Source organism: Elaeis guineensis, chromosome 3 (genome assembly GCF_000442705.2).
Source record: "Elaeis guineensis isolate ETL-2024a chromosome 3, EG11, whole genome shotgun sequence".
Classification (NCBI taxonomy): Eukaryota; Viridiplantae; Streptophyta; class Magnoliopsida; order Arecales; family Arecaceae; genus Elaeis; species Elaeis guineensis.
The window spans coordinates 97,787,997-97,808,231 of record NC_025995.2 but is presented as its reverse complement, the minus strand read 5'-3'; the positions used below and the strand labels follow the sequence as shown (position 1 = coordinate 97,808,231).

General features: G+C 36.7%; 1 protein-coding gene across 1 annotated transcript; it reads right to left on the bottom strand.

The window, feature by feature from the left end:
- Positions 1-1,177: 1,177 nt before the first annotated feature.
- On the bottom strand, positions 1,178-19,977 carry LOC105041626 (uncharacterized). Its single transcript, XM_010918590.4, has 14 exons — positions 19,371-19,977; positions 19,183-19,275; positions 18,859-18,921; positions 12,630-12,716; positions 12,386-12,538; positions 12,142-12,296; positions 10,622-10,856; positions 10,414-10,524; positions 7,381-8,439; positions 7,037-7,279; positions 5,881-6,066; positions 2,646-3,797; positions 2,174-2,524; positions 1,178-2,013 (listed from the first exon to the last, which is right to left on the bottom strand). The coding sequence occupies exons 1-14, from the start codon at positions 19,803-19,805 to the stop codon at positions 1,837-1,839; spliced, it is 4,500 nt and encodes a 1,499-aa protein (XP_010916892.1). The 5' UTR covers positions 19,806-19,977; the 3' UTR covers positions 1,178-1,836.
- Between the last annotated feature and the right edge of the window lie 258 nt (positions 19,978-20,235).

Sequence of the window (20,235 nt, the reverse complement as noted above, 5' to 3'; positions counted from 1 at the left end):
AAGAATTTCTCTTTTAAGTGATATTCCTCCCGTACTTTTATTGGCCGCGTATTTGTTGTAATGACAGGTAAAAATGACCCAGAAAAATAAGTAATAAGGTATTATAAGGTAATGTCACTTTTTACAGGATAAAGTAGTTTCTGATTTGATTTGGAGATTAAGATTTAAAATCATTATTTGTTAAAAAGGATAGCAACGAATAATGACTTTTCTTTAGATATTTATTCCATGATGTATTGGGGTTTTGAAACGGTCACAAGAACAACTATTTTACTAGAAGTCTAATCTTTAGATCTTGGAACCTTTTACATAGTATACTCACTGCTATGTTTCCCGGTGCTTTTGAACTTTCTTTAGACTCTGCATTTCATATGTATTACCTCTCTTTCTCCCTCTGTCTCTCTCAATTAGATATATTATTATAATACTATGTTATTTTAATATTATATTATATAGCAGCATAGTGTAATAAGATTATGGTAATATTTAATGATATCATATTTAATAATTATATAATATTATGTATAATATTATAATATTATATAATAAAAATATATTATGTTACATTATTGAAGGTCTAAATTGGCCATCTCCCTAGTAACGGAGAGGACAAGGAAGATGTGCAAAGCAGGGTTTAAATTTGTATCGGAGGGCCCTAACCTTGCACGAATGCAATAATACATCGGTTAAAGTTATCCATGTTGCGGACTTATTCAAAAGATAAGCAGGAGTAAATCTCATTTATACCCTTCCAAACATAACCTAACATCAATGGCAGCAATTACTTTCTCCTTTTCTTTTTTTCATTTTAGAGTACGATGAGAAAATTTTATTTTTCTTAACTTGCTCTGGAAAATCCCAATGCCTAAGACTCCCATTAAAAGACCGAATTAATTATGAGTCAAGTAACTTCAAAATTTGCTTGTTGATTCATATCTCCAAAAGAGGAAGCCATGCCTTTCTCTGACCTTGGAACTTCTTTCATCTTAAGGCTGTTCCGAAGTAAACAATTTCAACCATCTGAAAGCAAGTTCCTTGGACACTCTTTTCCCTTATGGTATGCAACTTTTTTGTTACATAATATAACAACTGAAATATAGTATCAAGGACTTCGTATTACCGGAAAGTGCAACATGCAACTGAAATTATGCACCTAGCAGGGTATCACACTGCACCATTGATGAAATCCTTGACCTCAGAGCAAAATACCAAAAATATCTTACAGACAATCGATTTCAGCTTGATAATGAAAAGGAATAAAGCATGCAAATGGGACTACAAGATGAGCCGTCTAGTTTCTTTTGGTAAGGAGAGTAGCTTGCATCTTATGTTACAAAGTCTTATAAATTTTGAAGGTCAAGTACATAGACCGCCTTCAGAACTTGTTAAAATGGAAACAGAGGATCGTCATCCATGCAACAGCAAAATGCAGACCAGCAGCAGTTGTTATGAACTGCAAACGCAATCCAAAGCAGATACAAGCACAGCAGGTTCTTGGTTATAGAACTTGTAATTCAAGCTACAGCTGAGGGTACAAAAGGCTACTAGGGATGTCAAGAGGTTGGCCATCCTGCTTTCTCTGGTACTACTTAAGGCCTTCAGGTCATACGAGAAATTTGTACATTAGTTGATGCATGCGAGACATCCATGGCTCCCTTGATATAAAGACATCCCAAGCAACTCCCTGTAAAGGGCATGGCACAGTATAAATCGTGTACATCTACTAATTGTGTTAATTTTTCGTTCATGTCTTACGAGCATGACTTGACGAGGAAGTCCACTGGCAAAAATCCCTCATATCGGTTTGATCAACCATATAGGACTGATTTCATCCATTCATTCTTCCATCCTGTTCTCATCTGCTACACCATTTTCAAGCGATCCATTCTCATTTTCGCCATGTTCAAGGGGCATATCGGTATCCTCAACGTGGTTGTCAGAGGGCGAAGCTGGAGGTCCATTTGCACCGGGGACTGACTCTTGGTATGCAGCATGATGACTCAACATTTGTGCCTGTCACAAAAAATATTTAAACAGAAAAAAGGAGGCAAGGAGACCATGAGTTAGATTTTCAGTTTTGAATAATGAGTCATAATATCAAGTTATCAAGTTATCAACCATGCACTGAGTTGCCAGATGACAGGATTCTGTTGAGAAGTTTGTGAGACAATACCTGGTAGAGCTGATGGATCTTGAAATTAACCAAGCTCTCCATCTCCTGGATGCCACCTACAAAATGAATCTTCCCAGTGTCTCCAACTAGCCGCTCTGTAGATGGTGTGCTCTCATCCAAATTCAAGGCAAGCTGATCAGGCCTTTGAAGCAAAAGTTGAAAAGTTGGCTGCAATTCATAGCACTGATCGAACAAAGAACGACGACAGAATATATACAGCCCCAATCGTGCTCGGGACATTGCAACAACCAATCTCCTAACATCACGGAGGTGGCCCACAAAACGCGTGCGGACGAGAGATAATAAAATGAATTCATTCTGCTGACCTTGAAATTTATCAACTGTTGTAACCTGTTGCACAAGGACAAATGTGGTTGGATAATTAAGATGAAAATTAGGCACAAAATCAAGCAGGTGACAGGATGAAGGGCTCAATCAGGAAAAATAATATTAAACATCATATGAAACTTGCCTTGTTAGGGGGACCAATTCCACATGCTGTGCATCGTCTTTGGACTACATCACGGATCAGAAGTTTTTGGCCATTGTAAGTGGTCAAAATAGAAATCTTACTAGCCGGATAGCCAAGCAAGCGCATATACATATAAACACTGACAATATACTCCGCTTCCCCTTCATTCTGATAGAACCAGGGAGAAGGAGTAGTTTCACCTTTCCCCAGGTAATCAGGAACATCTATCAACTGGTATTCGTAAGAGAATCCAGCATTAGCTTTATGAAAGATAGACTCATCACGAACGTAAGGAAGGTCACCAAGATCTCTGTATCTCCAGTTGTAAAGTTTCGCTATGCTTGGTCGAGCTCGACCCTGGGCGTTAAGCTCAATATAAGGGACACCAAGACGAACAAATCTAGTGAAAAGACTTTGATCCATATGGCTATACTTTTGGAAGGCCATATTTTTAACAACTGGAGGCAACTGATGATGATCACCAATCAATATACAGCGTTTAAGGCGAGCATAACCATCTTCCTGCCTTTGAAGCAACATTGGTATAAATGTTTCGATCTCTAATATCTGCGCACTTTCTTCCATCAGCAAGTTGTCATACTTGAAGCCCAACTGAAGAAAATCCTTTCTCTTCAAAGCCGCATGGGTACAAGTCATGGCCACAATCTTAGCCTGTTTAGTCATCAGATAATTTGCTCTATCAGCCGTTGACTTTAGCAACTCGAAAGCTCTGCATTCTTCCAGCTCTTGGAACATTGTTGAGAGATGGCGGAAACACCCCTTTGCCGCTCGCATGTCTTTCTCAAAGGATTCACCAGTAAATACAGGCTGGGGAGCATTGGAGAAGAACTCCAGAAATGGGAAACGATCTTTAACAAATGATGGTTTGTCTTGATTCTGGGCACAAGCAGCTAGAAACTGCTCCCAGCGTGAGTACACATGCAGCAGCCAAAAATATCCAGCAGTTTCACAAGTATAGCCTACATCTTCCGGCAGCTGAAGGGACCTTGCGAGTCTCTCTACTTCACTGAGCAGTTCTAGTCGCCGTACAAGCATAGCATTTACACGACCTTGACGACTAAAGTCCAGATCTGTTGCTAGTTCTTGCTCACCTTGACCCAGCCGAAGGAGGTATCTAGCAGGTACATCCCTCTGACAATGCCAATGAAATATGAGTGGATAATACTTTGGGCAAGCACAAAACAAGCTCAAAAATGCAAGTATATGACACCATTGAATTGCTGATTACTATTTTGCGGCAGTTCGAAAAACTGCCTACTTTAAATCCAGTTATATTTGGCTCTAGTAATCATATGCAAAAACAGCCTACTTAAACTCCTGTTCTACCTGGCTCTAGTAATCATATGCAGCAGGGACAGAAAGAGAAACATATGCAGGCATGACTTCAATTTATACCAAATACTAAAGAAAGCAAAATCAAGATAACAAGTAGCCAAGAAAAGGAGACATCAACATTAAATACTTGAAGAGTCACTATTGCTAGCATACTTGGATGTGGCAATATTTGAATCGGCAAATAAGCATAACAAAAGACAGTAATACAAATCATCCAAAGAATATCATATGCTATATACGAGAAAGCAACTACCAGCCAGAAAATATATACAATTGAAATATAAGGACGCTAACAATAGAGTAGAGGCAAGGAAATGATAATGCTGAGAATCTCAAGACAGATGTGAGGTAAAAGTAAAAAAAATTATCTGAGAATAAGTACCCTTTTGAAGAATAATGAGAACAAGGGCTTCAAGAAGCATTCTCGTGCCCACATAGTAGAGGACAAAATAATGGAGACCATGTGATATCTTGAAACCAGGAGTAAAATAGGAGAAATCATGATATTTTAAGGAAAGAATACACTAATAGAGATATTACCTATTACCTGATCTACTAACATGCATTTCTAGTTTTCTATATTCTGTGGCAGTCACAAGCCATTGGATTCAGAGTGACCCTGTCTTTTGAATATGATTATTAAGTTTTATATTACGCTCTACCGTAATAGTTTGAAATCAAATGGTTCATATTAAGCCCATTTTTTTATTTTAAAAAAAAAAAATCTATCATTGTATCGTTGACAGAAGTCTATGGCTTAGTTTTTAAACTCATTTGCACTTCACCAAACGTAGGCAGGTTAAGTAGCAGTACTATGCAAACAATATTTCATGTTTCTGCTTGTATGGTAACACAAAGTATTTCCTGGTTCTTTTTGAACAAATACATAATTTTAACTTCTTAGATTGATTTGCACACCCCCCCCCCCCTAAAAAAAAAAGTTTGCCTGTTAAGTAAAATTTGTACATTATTGCTAAGACCTTATATTTCCTTTTTCTTTTTTTATAATAAGATAAAATAGGTTTTATTAGATCATTGTCTAAATTCCAGGTCTGTCCAAAAGTTTGGATTAATATGTGCATTACATAATTAGGTGCTTCAGTAGCATATACCTATGAGGAGGATACATTAGTCTAGTTACTAATTTGACCAGAAAAAAAGGATTTACCATATTTGATCCAAAAAAACAAAGAACAAATTTAGTCATTGAACTCAAACATGTATAATTGTTAATACACAGAGCACCATGACATCATAGTACATAGAAATGGCTTCCTACTATTATAATAAAACATTGCAAAGACTTCTTTAATAAAAATTTTAGAAACCTTGAGGCAGAACAATAAATAGAGACAGAAAAATAAAAATACATCAAACATGTGATTTTAGAAAGGGCAGAGAATATGAAACTTAGCTGATTATAAAGAATTGAATGAAGGTTCAGAAACAACTTTAGCTTGCACAGACAACATATGTATTATAGTGTAAACTTTTCCTTGCATGATTTACCTAAAATACATATGCATCACTAGAGATTAAGGTATGCCGTCTCGGTATCGGACCCCAAACCGGTGCCAATCTATCACTATGTTGGTATGCCCGATACAGGGCTGGTTGGGCATACCGACACTTGGTACGCTCTCTGTACCATGTACCAATTTGGTACCGGTACAATATGGTTGGGTATGCACCGGTACCAATTGGTACTGCATTTCTTGCTAGAGATAATGTCTAGTTACAACTTACAACAGTGCTCCAATTGACCATCAACTATATGCATGTTGTAACAATAAGAACCAGAGATTTCATTATCGTACATTTTCAAATTCAACTATTGTTACATACAAAAATAATCTCAAAAGAGCCATGATGCTGATACCTGCATTATTTTCTCGAAAAGATCGTTCAAAGCCTGATTAGAATGGGTGATAATTAATGTTCTTTGTGAAGGGCAGTTATGATAAAGAACATTCAAAATTTGGACAGCTGTATCTGTCTTTCCTGTACCAGGTGGACCAACAACCATCGTCAACCCAGGCTGGATACCCGAAATAATTGCTCCAATCTGCAAAATATATAGATGCAATCAGTCTGAAGTGTTAAGTTGAAGTTGTTCCCCACCATGCAAAGAGTATTTGTCACTATCTGTAACCAAAAAAGCAAGAAAAAACTTCTATAGGGAGAATATTCAGCCCAATTGGTCATGCGGAGCTAACAAAGTAAATGAACCACAATAGAGCAAGCCAGGCCTAGCTCAAGATCATCTTTTGTTATCGAGCTGAGATTGAACAAGCTCATTTACTTTTAAACCAAAGTCGAGTTGCTCATTAACAGCTTGTTTAAGAGACGAAGTGCGAGCCAGAGGACCCTTATGGCTTTCATACACACACACACACACACTGAGCTAATTCCACTGTTATACCTCAAGGCAAACACAAGCTAATCACCAACAGTTAACTGGTTAAACAGCCTATTTTGAGCTATTAAATGATCCAGTTATCTTGTAATACTGTAATTATAAAAAAATTTCAACAAATTAGGAATATTGCCAATCGACACTTATCTCAATTAAAAGACATGTAGAAAGTGATTTTACATTAAAGATGAATGATAAGCAACAAATATATCAGCATACTATAATCTTTAATCACAGAATTTTAATACATAAAGGTGGTTATAGCAATCGGAGATTTCATCCTGCTACAGTGTGGTGGGAAGATGGAGCCAGCCTCAAAGGAAGGCCATATGTTTGTAGGAACATCACAATTATAAAAAAATCCCAGAGTTGTTTTAAGTTAGATACTATATCTCGTCCCTCAGATCAACAAATTCCAAGCTATCTTAAATGATCAGAGAAGGGAAGGAAGGAGATTGCTCTTTGAAAGAATGATGACCATTGTTGCTATACAGGGCAATAATCAGAAAACAATTCATACTAAATGATAATCTTAACCATATACTCTGCATAAGCTATTCCTCCAAACATAATCTAGTTATCCTAACCAATGAAAATGGAAAGAACAATTACGAAGTACCTGAATCGGTGTAAATCGAACTGAATTTTGCTTTGGTTGATCTTGTGGATAAGGCCCAGGATCAGCAGGAACATACGCCTCTACAAAAATCTTTTCCTTCTCAGAACCTTCATCCACCATTTTACTAGACTTCTTATTGCCTGGAAGAGCATGATTTTTGCCCTTCATTGTTTTGGGAAGCTTAACCTGGAAGGGAGGACTCGGATTCAAGCCCTCTGTACCATCTGGATTAACAAAGCAAACCTAAACATGTTGAAATATAAGGTTAGGAACACGCAATGCAACACAAACACAGACATTACAATCAATCTGAGTACAGAAACTTAAAATATAATAAGACTAACCTCAAAATCTGGGAAGCTGTCTCGCAAATGGTTTGCATCGAGAAATGTGTCTTTGAAATCCACCACTTCCAGGAGGTCAGGCATGTTTGTCCACTGTGCAGCAGAGGGGTTTCCATAACCCAAAAATATATTATGGAGCCAATCAGGAACTATACATGATTCATTCATAAGGTCTCGTATGGACTCTAAAATTGCTTTAAAATTATTTTCTTTTGGTTTTCTTCTCATTAAAATGTTAAATGTCCCATATACATCTTCTTTGCCTTTTTCAGCAATATCCGTAACATCCATGTGATATTGTGCTGTATCTAGAGCAACAGTAACTGTACGAAGTTCCCCTTTAGGTGGTTTCCACTCATCTCTTTTAATTCTCCCTGTGAAATCATTCATAAGTACTCCTTCCTCATCTCGGATCTCAATTACTTCACAGCCACGAACACATTGAAGACCAAGCCTTTGTGGTACAGTGGACTTGGCAGCTTCCTCTGCACTAAGAGGTTCAAATGACGGACGAATTGATAGTAAAAACAAGACATCATGTTCTTTAAGGGCATTCCATTCTGATCTTATATGTGCTTTATAACTAGCAATGCTAAAAGTAACTTCAGCCATCACGGATGAAGGCTTGACTTCTCCGATGTTTGGCTGTTTGACTTCAGTAATTTTAAACTCCTTGATTGGCACAGCCATTCTTGACCACCCACGGAAAGCAGTTTCTCCCTCATTATTAATGTAAGCAAGAAGATGAGGAACAGCTTCCTGGATATCTTCACGTATTTCATATGTGGATTCAAGGCGGAATAGATTGAAATTTCTCAATAGATAATCATGAAGTGTCAGAAATTGGAGGTTGAGTTTTGGGAGAGCAAGGCACCCTTCTCCAGAGTAATTGATACTTGGGACAAGGCTCTCATCCCACATTATCTGCTCGTTAGGATAAAGAGGAAGAGCATTGATGGCATCCTTCTGGGACTGTCTTTTCTCGAAGTAAGAAACCACAACTTCAATAAGGAAGTCAATCCTTTTAGCACATGGATCTTCGTCTGAGACCAATTTGAGCTATAAAAGGGAAATATAGTAGCAATAAGGACACAGCTATAAACACAGGTGAACATGCACACACACAAATGTTTATATCAAATGCTGGCTAAAGAATCTAGCATGTGCCGTTAGCAAGATGAAGGGTACCAATACACTGCAGTTCTGCACATGTAGTCAGAGAATGTGAGAATACAAGGCAGAAAATCAAAAAAGCCAAGGGATCTTATGGTTTGCTTCAAGAACGTGAATTTTCCATTAACTTTCCATTAATCAAAACTAACAAATGAACAAAGATCTCTACCAGTAAAAAACACATTAGGTCATCTAATTTCTAAATCCAAGCTGTTAATCATCACCTATGACATTTGAGATTTTTTGTCCATTTACAAGTGAGCATAGTGCAAACAGTTATATAAATACAATAGAATGCACATAAAGGTGACTTATAATGGTTATACAAGCTAACTAAAAGAGACCAAATTGACTAGGGCTGAGCAAATAACCGAAACCCGAAGAAACCCACCCAATCCGACCCAATAAAAATCGGTTTCGGTCAATTGAAAGACATAAATCGGGTGGAATCAGATTGAGGTTTGTAAAAATCGGTTATTTACGGTCAGGTTCGGTTCCTACACTTTTAACCCGTATAAAATCGAATCCAACCAATTTAGTATTTCATAAACTCACTTTCATTTTGGGATGGCGTCATTTAGACTTCAATACTTCGTTGAGACTTCATTCTAAAGGTTTAGGCCTTTTTTACATTAAATTGACAAAAAAAAAAAGGGAGCAAATAAGCTTAAGTGAGCCAATATTGGACTTAAAACTCAACATTGGGTCAACATTGAAGCCCAAACCCACACAACCCGTCTGAACCCACTACAAACCGTTCACTTCGGTTTCAAACAGTTGATACATGATAAACGGTCGGCAGCGGATTGAACTTTCTTCAACCCGATTGGGTTCGGTTAGGTGAAATTTTTCTCTGAACCCGACCCGTGCTCAACCCTAAAATTGACCACATATTAAGCCCCATAAATTCAAGGCAAAAGAGATTTACTTCTATCTTTTAGGCTTAGACACACCCAAAAAATAACCTTCTTGCTCATTATGCATGTAAATTTGCTGTAAATGCAGAAATTCTTAAATTGGTTTATCATTAGCTATTTACAAGTTGAGGAGAATGCACACAAATGCACAAGCAGATAAATAGACAGATAGAGACAACCATACATACGAAGAAGGAAAAGAGGTTGCACAGTGAATGTAGAGAGCTTGGATGAAGCAAATGGGCATTTGTACAACATTGAGTCGTATCATGAAAGGACTTGATCATCAAACAAAGTCTGGAAGGAAAATTTTGGGTGTAACTTTATGAGATATATTGCAAGATTATGCAAATTTTTCATGCATGTTCCCATTCATGTAGTCCTGCTTTGTGTAGCTCCACAGAATTGTTGGCTTTGTTATTGTTTGTTACTTGAGTAAGTCAAAATGATGCAAAACAGCAATACAGATGCACATCATTTTCTAATAGATATCTTCTGTGCGCATTTATAGATGTACTTTTGATGAAATGGAATGCTTTAAGCTACTTCACGTTGCAGTTCTTTGGAAAAGGGCAAATTTTCTTTAAAACTATAACTCAGTTAAAATCATCTTCATTCCTTAACAAAAAAATGACCATTAATCATTCTTTAAGCCTTAGTCTCTCCTAGCACACATAGCCATTCAACAGTAACAATCATTCATGTAAAATTTCTTCAGATGGACCAAGAACATACTAATAATATGCTATATGAAAAGAAGCAAGAAAAATTTAAATGGTTCAGCAACTTAACATAGAAATCTATAAGCACATAATGGAAGGATGTCCCCATGTTTATCGATTCAATCCACTTCAGAATTTGATATAGCATATTATAAAAAAGGTGTGGACACAAAAAGAATAAATCAGAAAACAATCACACTGAACAATGCATATATACCAACCTTATTACAAACCAAATCTTGTAGTTCTTCGGCAGACAATACAGATAATTTCTTTGAAAGATCCACACGCTTGTGAATTGCACCAATGTTACACAGTGCAAGATCTCGCAACTAGAACAACCAAAAAAGGTAATTTATGTAAAACTACAAATTACAGAAATAACATAAACTTAATATCAAGAGACTGTACTTACACTTGAACACATACCTTAGGTACTTGCTTAAATGCTAAAAGTTGGAAAGCTTGCAGACGGGAATAATGAGCCAGCAAAACATCATCATCACTCAGTTGCATCCCAACATGGTCATCAATCTCAAAACCTTCATAAAACTGTAGCAAGTCTACCAGCTGCGCAAAAAGCCGCCCCTTTTCATGAGTGTAAAGTGCACTCAAATGGCATTTAGCAACAACAGCAACATCAGCAACAACAGGCTTCAAAAATCTGCAAAACATAATAAACAAATAAGCAAATAAACAAATAAAAGCAAGGCATGGAAGAAACCACAGCCAAAACTATCTGTCAGGAGACAAAATAAAGAAGTAACAAAATAATAATTAGATCTTCCCTGTGGGCATCAAAACAGGAAGGTCGAAAATAGAGAGAGAGAGAGAGAGAGAGAGAGAATGATGCAATGTCATTATAGGTAAGATATACATCCAAGAAACAGAAAAATACTTGGCCAACATATAATAACAATACTTATATGCTGATCTGGGAAAACTAGAGATTGATATTGTTTCAAACTTTATCATTCCCAAATTTATTATTTTAAGCAACTCATGATCAAGAAAACCAAAAATTTCCCTTGGTCAGCCACATGACTTTCATAAGCATGCATTACAGTCCTGCAATGATCATTTAGTTATAATATAATTTTGTTATAAGACCATTTAACATCAACTGAGAATTGGGAAACTAAAATTTCCTGCAGTATCTTAAAATTCAAGCCATTTCATTACGAATCTAAGTGAAGGAACTGAGATCCAACAAAAGACATCCAGCCAATTTTCAAAGAACGAGATTTTGTGTTTACCCGAATTTGTAATAATTCAAAGATTTGACATATCATATCTGATGAAACATCAGGCCCTAGCAAGTAATAACAACTGACAACAGGCACCGAGTCCCATCTGCCAAGTGCAAGAACTTCTTATCTGTCAAATTCTTGATCTGACAAATCTAAATGAAGAAATAGCATGACCATGCATGGAACTGTGTTTTCCAAATAATATCATAAAAATGTTCTAGTTAGCCTCCATTGTATGATAGTCTGATAGTAAATAGCTCATACATGGATTTGTTATATGTTGCAGAGCTAGGATCACTTTTAAATGTGCCTGCGCAGTGGTTATACAGAATTCACCTTTCCCAAGCCTAAAATTTTTGAGATGTGAGAACTCTCGCATGGGCACATTCTTCTGGAACAACTAAATTTTTCAAAAAAAGGAATTTCTTAATCACATCTAACTTTATTCAAAAGAGAACAAATAGAACCATCTTTATTTTCGATTGATGTCGATTGATAGTTAGTTATATACATGAGTATGGTACAAGAAACACAACCAAAGAGGAACAGAAGAAGCAAACCATCTCCGGAAGCATCATGCATTCATGGACTGATTGTTCAGCCAAACAAACAAAAAAAATGATAATGACAAAAAACCAAAATATCGTACTAAATGAAACTGCCTTCAGAACAAAGACGAACAAAAGAAGAATCTAGTACCTCCTTGTAGGAAGTTGGCTCAGCAAGTCGATCAGGAATTCCATAAACCTCTCACAGTATAAGACACAAGAATCATCAACTTGCACATTATATGAATCATTAAAATGTGTTTCTTCATCATCATGCTTTTGTTGTATGACCTTGGAATCAAGTATCTGACACATGTTCCAGAAAAACTTAAGAAAGAGGTCATCTATATAAGAAAAAGCTGCAGGCAATTACTTAAGAAAATAGCCACAGTTACCTCTAAAAATTCTTCAATTAGATTTCTTAGGAATGTCACTTCAACCATCTTTGAAGGATCAAATGCCTGCCCTCCTTTTTTGGCTTCTTTTGCTTCTTTCTTTGTCATTTTTTTCCACTTCTTGATTAAATGAGGATTCAGGCACAGCTCCATCTGAAGAAGGTTTATATAAGGAACTACGCTTACTTCTCAAGAGCTAATGCAAATTGATGCAGAATTACAGCAGATAATCATCTAGACTTACCTGAAGTCTACCAAAAGACAAACCATGCCATATCTGTAAACTGACTAACTTCAGTATGGTTTCACTAACAATCTCATCCTCCAAACTCTGCAGCAAAGCATAAAGTACATAAGCAAATATAAGAAGAACAAATACCAAATTAGATAATTGCACATATAGTCGAAGGCGAAGTTCTCAGCTGCAGTGTTCTTTTTTTTTTATAGGTAATAGACATTTTTTTATAGAAAAATAATAAATATAACAAAGCCTAAAAGAGAACTGTAATTAAGAATCAACAAAGCTCAATTGCTATTTCATTACAGAACCACTACCACAAAGGTTACTCATTCTTGAAACTCTCAATCAGTGGAATCTAATCAGGCAACAAGATCTGATTCAGCAGATCATTCACACATAATCTTTCCTTTCCGTCCAAAGTAAAGGATTAAGATAAAACAATACTAACCCAATTGATCTATGTGGCCTGCATCACTAGATGGCGTTCATAGAATTGGCAAGATAGCATATGATTGAATACTGAGAGCAAGTGTCTGCAATCTTGGCACCAGGTACCTTACTGGTATGGTGCGATACAGTCAGTACGGTACTCATCCTGTACTAAACTAGCTCTCTAACCATTTTACTTAATTTTTATCTCGATACACCTTGATACAAGCCAATATGCTTTGATATGCAACTCGTTACACTTTGATATGCAACTCGTTGCACCTCCATATGTCTCGATACATATCAATATTCCTTGGTACATGACAGTGTGGGGCTTGTACCAACTTAAAGTTGAGTTCCATATCGGTTTTCTTTCGGTATAGTACGCCCAGTACTGGATGGTATGGGGTGGTATGACAGATCATGATTGAGAGTAAAAAAAACTAAATGCTTACAATAATGCTACCATTGTTAAATAAGCGGCTTCAATTCCACAACCTTTGTAATAAATATTCATCGGCCCAACAATGAAAGTCATGGAGTTTCAAAAATTCATAAAGCAAAAGCAGGATAATTAAGAGAATCCACCCAATACTTTGTAGCTTGCTCAGATCAAGTCAAATATTGGAGATCAATAATCAGCTGAAAATTTCTAACTAGCCCTTTTTTACATACTCTGCATAATCTGACTATTGTGGTCCGCACAGAGGAATTTCTGCACAAAGTAGTCAAAGGCGAAAGGCGCCCTTAAGGTGCTTGGAGGGTCTAGCACCTTCGAGTGAGAGGCGCTAGAAAAGCACTCACTCGAGTGAAGGTGCTAAAATTGAAAAAATAAAAATAAAAAATATGATATATAAATAAATAACAACTAAAGATAACTATTGTAATATGAATCACCATATAATTAATAATTTAAGTATAAAATATATATAAAACAGTAAAATGCTCAACTAGTTCAAGATAAAGTATATGATAACAAGCCATAGGCAGCTCTAAATTCATGAATGCAACAGAAAATATAACAAATCCTAAAGTCCATCAATGGAGTCTCATAAATAAAATAAAAAATAAAAACAGCCCTAAAATGGAATCATATAAATGAAACAAAAAAGATAAACAGCCTTAAAGCCTAAAGTTTATTAATGGAATCATCAGATTCAGTTTCACTTGCATAGTTGTCCTCTCTTTCATCTTCTCCCCCTTCATTGAATTTATATCCTTCAACATTTTCTTTTGTCTCATTTGAATCAGCCTCTATCTCTTCAAAACTAACTGTGTCATACTAATTGACCACTTTATTCCCTGTTAGTAACAAAGTTAAATGGATGGCCCTTTAGATTTTTTACGCTTTTTAGCTATTAAAAAAAAATAATCATAGAATTCACTAAGACGCCAAAGGCAAAACGCCTCGCCTTATTAAGAAAGGCCCTAAAAGGCGGCAAAGGCGTGCGTCTGAGTGAAGACGCATCACCTAAAGCATCAAGGAGCGATGACCCCTTATGGTGCCTCGCCTAAGCACCTGAGGCATGCCTTTTGGCGCCTTTGACATCACTGTTTCTGCATGAAGAAATACCTAAAGTTAAAGCACTCTTTTTCCCAACCCAAATAGAAAAGTCCATAAAACCCTCAACCACTAAAAGTGAACATCCAACATGTGACAAGTTGACATGCACCTGAACATCCAGAAGAACATCTAAAAGTTTAACAAATAACAAAGATTCATCAACTTGGAGAAAATTAATTGCTGGAGTGAACACCCAATGCTTTAGACCTTATAAGGATTAAGCAAACAAATACTCAACATTGATGACATTGATGCCAGTGATCCCTGATCATCAGCTAAGATTTAAATGTATTATGTACATATATTCTTTATAAACTTTTACATTCATCATTATTTTCTATCAGATTGACAATCCTAGTTGCCTTTGTACTGTAGCCACCTTAGTATATGATTTTTTAAACACAATTGCCCAGCAACTTGTAGGGGCATACCCTACATTTTGCGGTACCTTAACATGAATTAAGGGATTGTAAAGCTGCATATATGGATAAGCTACTTTGTGTAGTCTTTACAGTGACAAAATCCCTTTTTCCTTTTTACCATGTCTCTCCATCACCGAGTGCCTTCTCATCACACATCCAATCTCTTTGAGGGACTACAGGGTAGATGTGATTTATGTATTTCTGATATATGTCCCTCTCCAAGGGGATTAAAAAAAAAAAAGGGATGCAAAATAAATATGATTTACATATTTCTGATATATGTCCCCCCTTCAACAGAGAAGTAAATAACTTAGTATGCAAGCAAAATGCACCTCAAAAGGCTAACAGTTTATTGGCCTAATTTGATTTCTTGGTCAGTTCTGGTTCTTTAGTTCAGTTGTGGTGGTGTCGGCCAAAATTGACAAAAACCGATCATAAATATTTTTAGTATTTTCTGGTGTTTACAATTTTATAGGGATTATATATTTAATTATTTAAAATAGGCTCTATTATATCAATTGTCAGTACCTTTTTTTGGAGTTAAAAGAGAAGACAGATAATAACATAACTCTATAGCATCAACATTTTCTTACAAAGTGAAGTTCAAGAATTAAATAATAATGTGTTCATAAGGAAAACAATACCAATATACTTGATTTAACTTGCATGAAATAGTTACTTCAGCCTAAATTTGTGAAAACTAGATATACAAAAAATCTATATTACACAAAATACTCAAAAACATTGTATTATAACTTTTATTGGCTTCTTTTTCACTTTTTTATTATTTTTTCATCATAAATGCAAAACTTCAAAAACTGTTGGAAGTGCCACAACCCAAGACTTCACAGACTTGACCAAAACCAAAAACCAAAATTTCAAATCTTGATAGAAGGTGAAGCAATTCCATGCATCACTTCAGTAATGGAGATGGTTAGTTGCATTGCTCTATGCATTTAAAATTATGAATGGCTGGAAAAATTGTTTTCTATAATATTATGCATCACTTCAAAATTTTGGCCCTTTCCTATCTCCTTTATCGCATGTCCCTCTATGTATTTGCTATGGTTTGATCACAGTTAGATGTTATAGGACTTTGGGTCCTACCATGGTACCAAAGAAGCCTATTTTACTATTTTCATGTTAGTTCCTTTTCCTCATGGAACAAAAACAGAAATAGTTTACAGGCATGTCTCTAGGCTTTGCTTTTTTGCCCACCAATTGCATACAATCACATGAATTCAATAGTGTACCATGTTGGGTTTTATGGCCAAGAAACATCATTTCATTTGAGACGCAAGCATAGGCGGACGCTTACTGTATAAAAAGCTCCTCCTTTAAGTGAACGCTGTTTGAATACATTATGACATGTTCCTCATTAAATAAATTTGGGGAGTTCTACCCACAGAGAGCTAACCGTCATGCATGTATGGATCATGATCTCTGTAGCTGCTCATAAGTGTGCTATTGCTGGGTCATTACCTTTTGAAATGGTTTCAAACTGATAGTTAATTGTGTATAAAGTATCTTATGGTTTTGAAGAATATGATGACAGAATGAGCACGTACATAAATATAGAAATACAAATGTTCAATCTATGAAAAGAAGGCAAAAGCATCATTTCTCCTATTGAGGATGATACCATGTTAGCAGAATGGAACCATGAAGTTGTCCAATTATAACTTCATTGTGGAACAATTTAAAATCCAAAGCTCAGCTACAATGTCTCCTTAAGGCGTCATAGAAGAAATAGATATCATTGGAAAGTGTGGCCTTTAGTATGACCGTCTGCATGGAGCTCTAATATACTTTCCGAACAAGAAGGGAGAAGAGAAATGATGCTCTTAGAGTAACATCGCACTCACAGGCTCCTACAAGGAATTGAGTGCTCATCGACCCCTCACCAATGATGTAGAAGTTCCAAACCATATAAAATGGGATCACCTTCTTACTTTGATGGATAACACTTTCATAATTACACCAGGTTAGGAAGACTAAACAGATGAGACAATGTTGTGAAAGATGAGACAATATATAATAATTGTACATTGTAACTTTCCATATATGCAGCCACAAGCTTATTCTTGCAAAGGTGTAGAAAATGTCACCCTTGATGTTCTAATATGCATTAATCAAGATTTATCTTGTATTTACAAGCTTGCAGCACTTGAGAAGCAGACGCAACATACTAATAGGGCATCAACCACTAACAGTAGTCAAGAATATTAGGACGTTGAACTGATGCCTTAGAACACATGGTTATTAGCACTAAATGTTGTGATGAACTATAATAAAAAGTTTAGCAAATGGTACATCATGATAGTTATTCTATTATGTACAACTTATGACCACACATGCCACCATGAAGAAAATCATTTTAACATGGATTTATCATTTTTATTGAGGGAAAGTGAAAGTAAACAAGAAATAGCATTCCATTTATCGAGCCAGATCATTGGGAAGCTAACTTCCGCAGAAAGACCATTGAGAAGCACAAAATGATAAACTGAAGCATTGTTGCAATAATATCTCTAAAGCATCAAGTGAAAGAAAGCAGTAGGGGGCAGAGAGGTGCATCTTAGTTATGTTTTCCCTCAAATTGATGACCTAATCTTTTAGTAAGAAGAAACTAGTTTCTGCAGTTCATTTTCTCTCCCTTATGGTCTCTCTCTTTCTCTCCTTCCTTTTCCTTTACTACTCTCCCTACCTTTTCCTTTACTACTATCCCTATCTCTTTGTTTTCTTATTTTGTTTTCATTATTTTTGTCCATTTAAGGGTCTGCCAGCCAGTTGCACATGGACCTTAAATATACGCCCTCTTAAGGGGCAATGAGTTTGATTCTCGATTTCACAGTTTAATAGTCCATGGTCTTGAATCTCAAAAGGTAGCAAATGGTGGCAAGAGTTGCAGCATTAAACAGCAACATCCAATAAGGAACTTCAATGACCTGCACTACAGAATTGATCGATGTCTTAAAAGATTATAGGTGAAAGATGGAACAAGAATGCCTGACAACCAGTTGCTAAATGGATGCCCAGGCATGCATCAAGAGATCAACCTGGCCCAAAAATAACAAACTAAAATAAACAATAATTATAAGGAGAAAATTCAAAATGTACTTACTATCTAATAAATAAAATATAACAAATCAAATAAGATGTTGTAAATAGATAGGAATTATGAACTTGCCAATATCAAATACTAACTTACAAATCAACTCTATATTCCAACCTCCAACATGATAAAAAATGTTAAAGCAGCCCAGCCAATTTTGGCAGCCAATACTACCAGCTTTTAAAGCATCTGTATTAATCAACCTATTAGATTTATAGGATGTAAGTACTATGTTCCATGCTTGTGCTGCTCAAGGAATGCCATGACAGAGAACCAGGATAAGCCCTGCTAAACACAAGTCAAAAGCTCGTTTCCATAAAACACTGTTAGCATCAGCTGGATTACTTAGCATGAGCCAACACAAGCGATACAACGGTACAAGCCATTCTACCATGCCTGTATCCAAACAGCATGGTATGGATTGATATGTCCCAATACATTAACCCTTGCTAGTTGTACTAGTGCGAGTAAGCTTATTGTATACGCATAGGTTTTGCAAGCAAGAGATAAAATGCAGACCGGAATTTCATATAAGATGTATATAATTGAAAATTTTTGCAAGACTGATCATATTTACATGAGAACAGATGAAAGTTTGGCTGACCTAATGAAATGTTCAAGAAACAGGACTGCCATAAGATTAATGCCAGCTGCAATCCTACCTTTATTTTCAATGAAAGAAGTATTCCAACATCTGCATACCTGAAAGGCATTGATCATGAAAAGCAAGTAATTTGTCTTCTCTGCTATACTCAAGGCTCTTCCCTGTGAATATGCATAACCAACAGCCACTCAGCAAATAAAGAAATCTAAGACGGTAAAAGCAAAATACTTGACACTGTTAAATACTGTTGTCTCTGCAACTAATTGTTCAATCACACACCCAATACACCATACTGAAGAAGAAATAGACATAAAAAGATATACAGGTCATAGTATCATAAAATATACAAATGATTTGTTCAAGTATATAACGTTAAATAACAAAACAAATCAACAAATAAATAAATAGACAACAAATCTAACCTGTTCCTTAAGCCGAAGAACCCTCCACAGGAACGCCTTGAACACATCCTTCCTGTCATGAAAACAAATCCATGCTGCAACATTCTCCCGGAACTTCACAAAAGAAGAACATAAATAAATAAACTAATAAAAAATAATCTTCCCATTTTTTTTGTTTTTGTAAAACTCGAGAAAGTTCAACGCCTTACCTTCTCATTTACCATCAGGATCATCGACATGATATGCTCGAATGTAGCAGCCTCCGGATCAAAATTAGGCCACAGATAGTTCTCCAAGTACTGACTCACCTCCAGAATCATGACCCTCTGAAGGGGGACCGTCTTCCGGTCCCCAGAGACCAAAAGCTCCGTCTCATAGATCTCCTTCACCAGCTCTGGATCAAACTTGGGGGCCGCTGCGTCCGCCCCGGCAGTCTTCAGCCAGTTGGCCGCGGCAATCTTGGTGAGCCGGTCCCGCTGGATCTCAAGCAGGGTGATGGAGCTCGAGAGGTTCCCCTCCGGCCGCTGCTCCAGCAGTTTCTCTGGCAGCGTCTTCGCCGCCGGCCCCTGAACGAGCTCGACGGGGTACTCGGCGACCCGGTGCCGGCGGAAGTCGTAAGTCCCCGTGCCGTAGACCTTCGGCATGGCCGCCCGATACGGGAGGGAACGATTCGAGGGGCTGAGAGGGTTTTGGAGGTACGAATTGGAGTAAGAGAATGGTCAATTAGGGCTTTAAAAAGATTTCATGGCGGTTGGAGGAAGCCGCTGATAAACCCTAGCAGGACGAAGGCGAGAGATTGCCAGCCCGGAAACCGACTAGAGCTTTGGGAGGAGGTGTTCCAGTGTAGCAACGGTTCAATTACTAATATGGATCCGAATCCGCAAAAAGATAATCTTTGTGTGAGATGTATTCATGGTTTCATACCTGGCGAGTGCAAGCCATCCGTTTTACCAATAATAATAATAATAATAAAATTATTATAGTATTGATGTAGCATAAGGTGCTATATGTGAAAATGCTCATTTTTAAATTTAGCCTTGTTCGGACTATTCTAACTAAACATAAACACTCTAA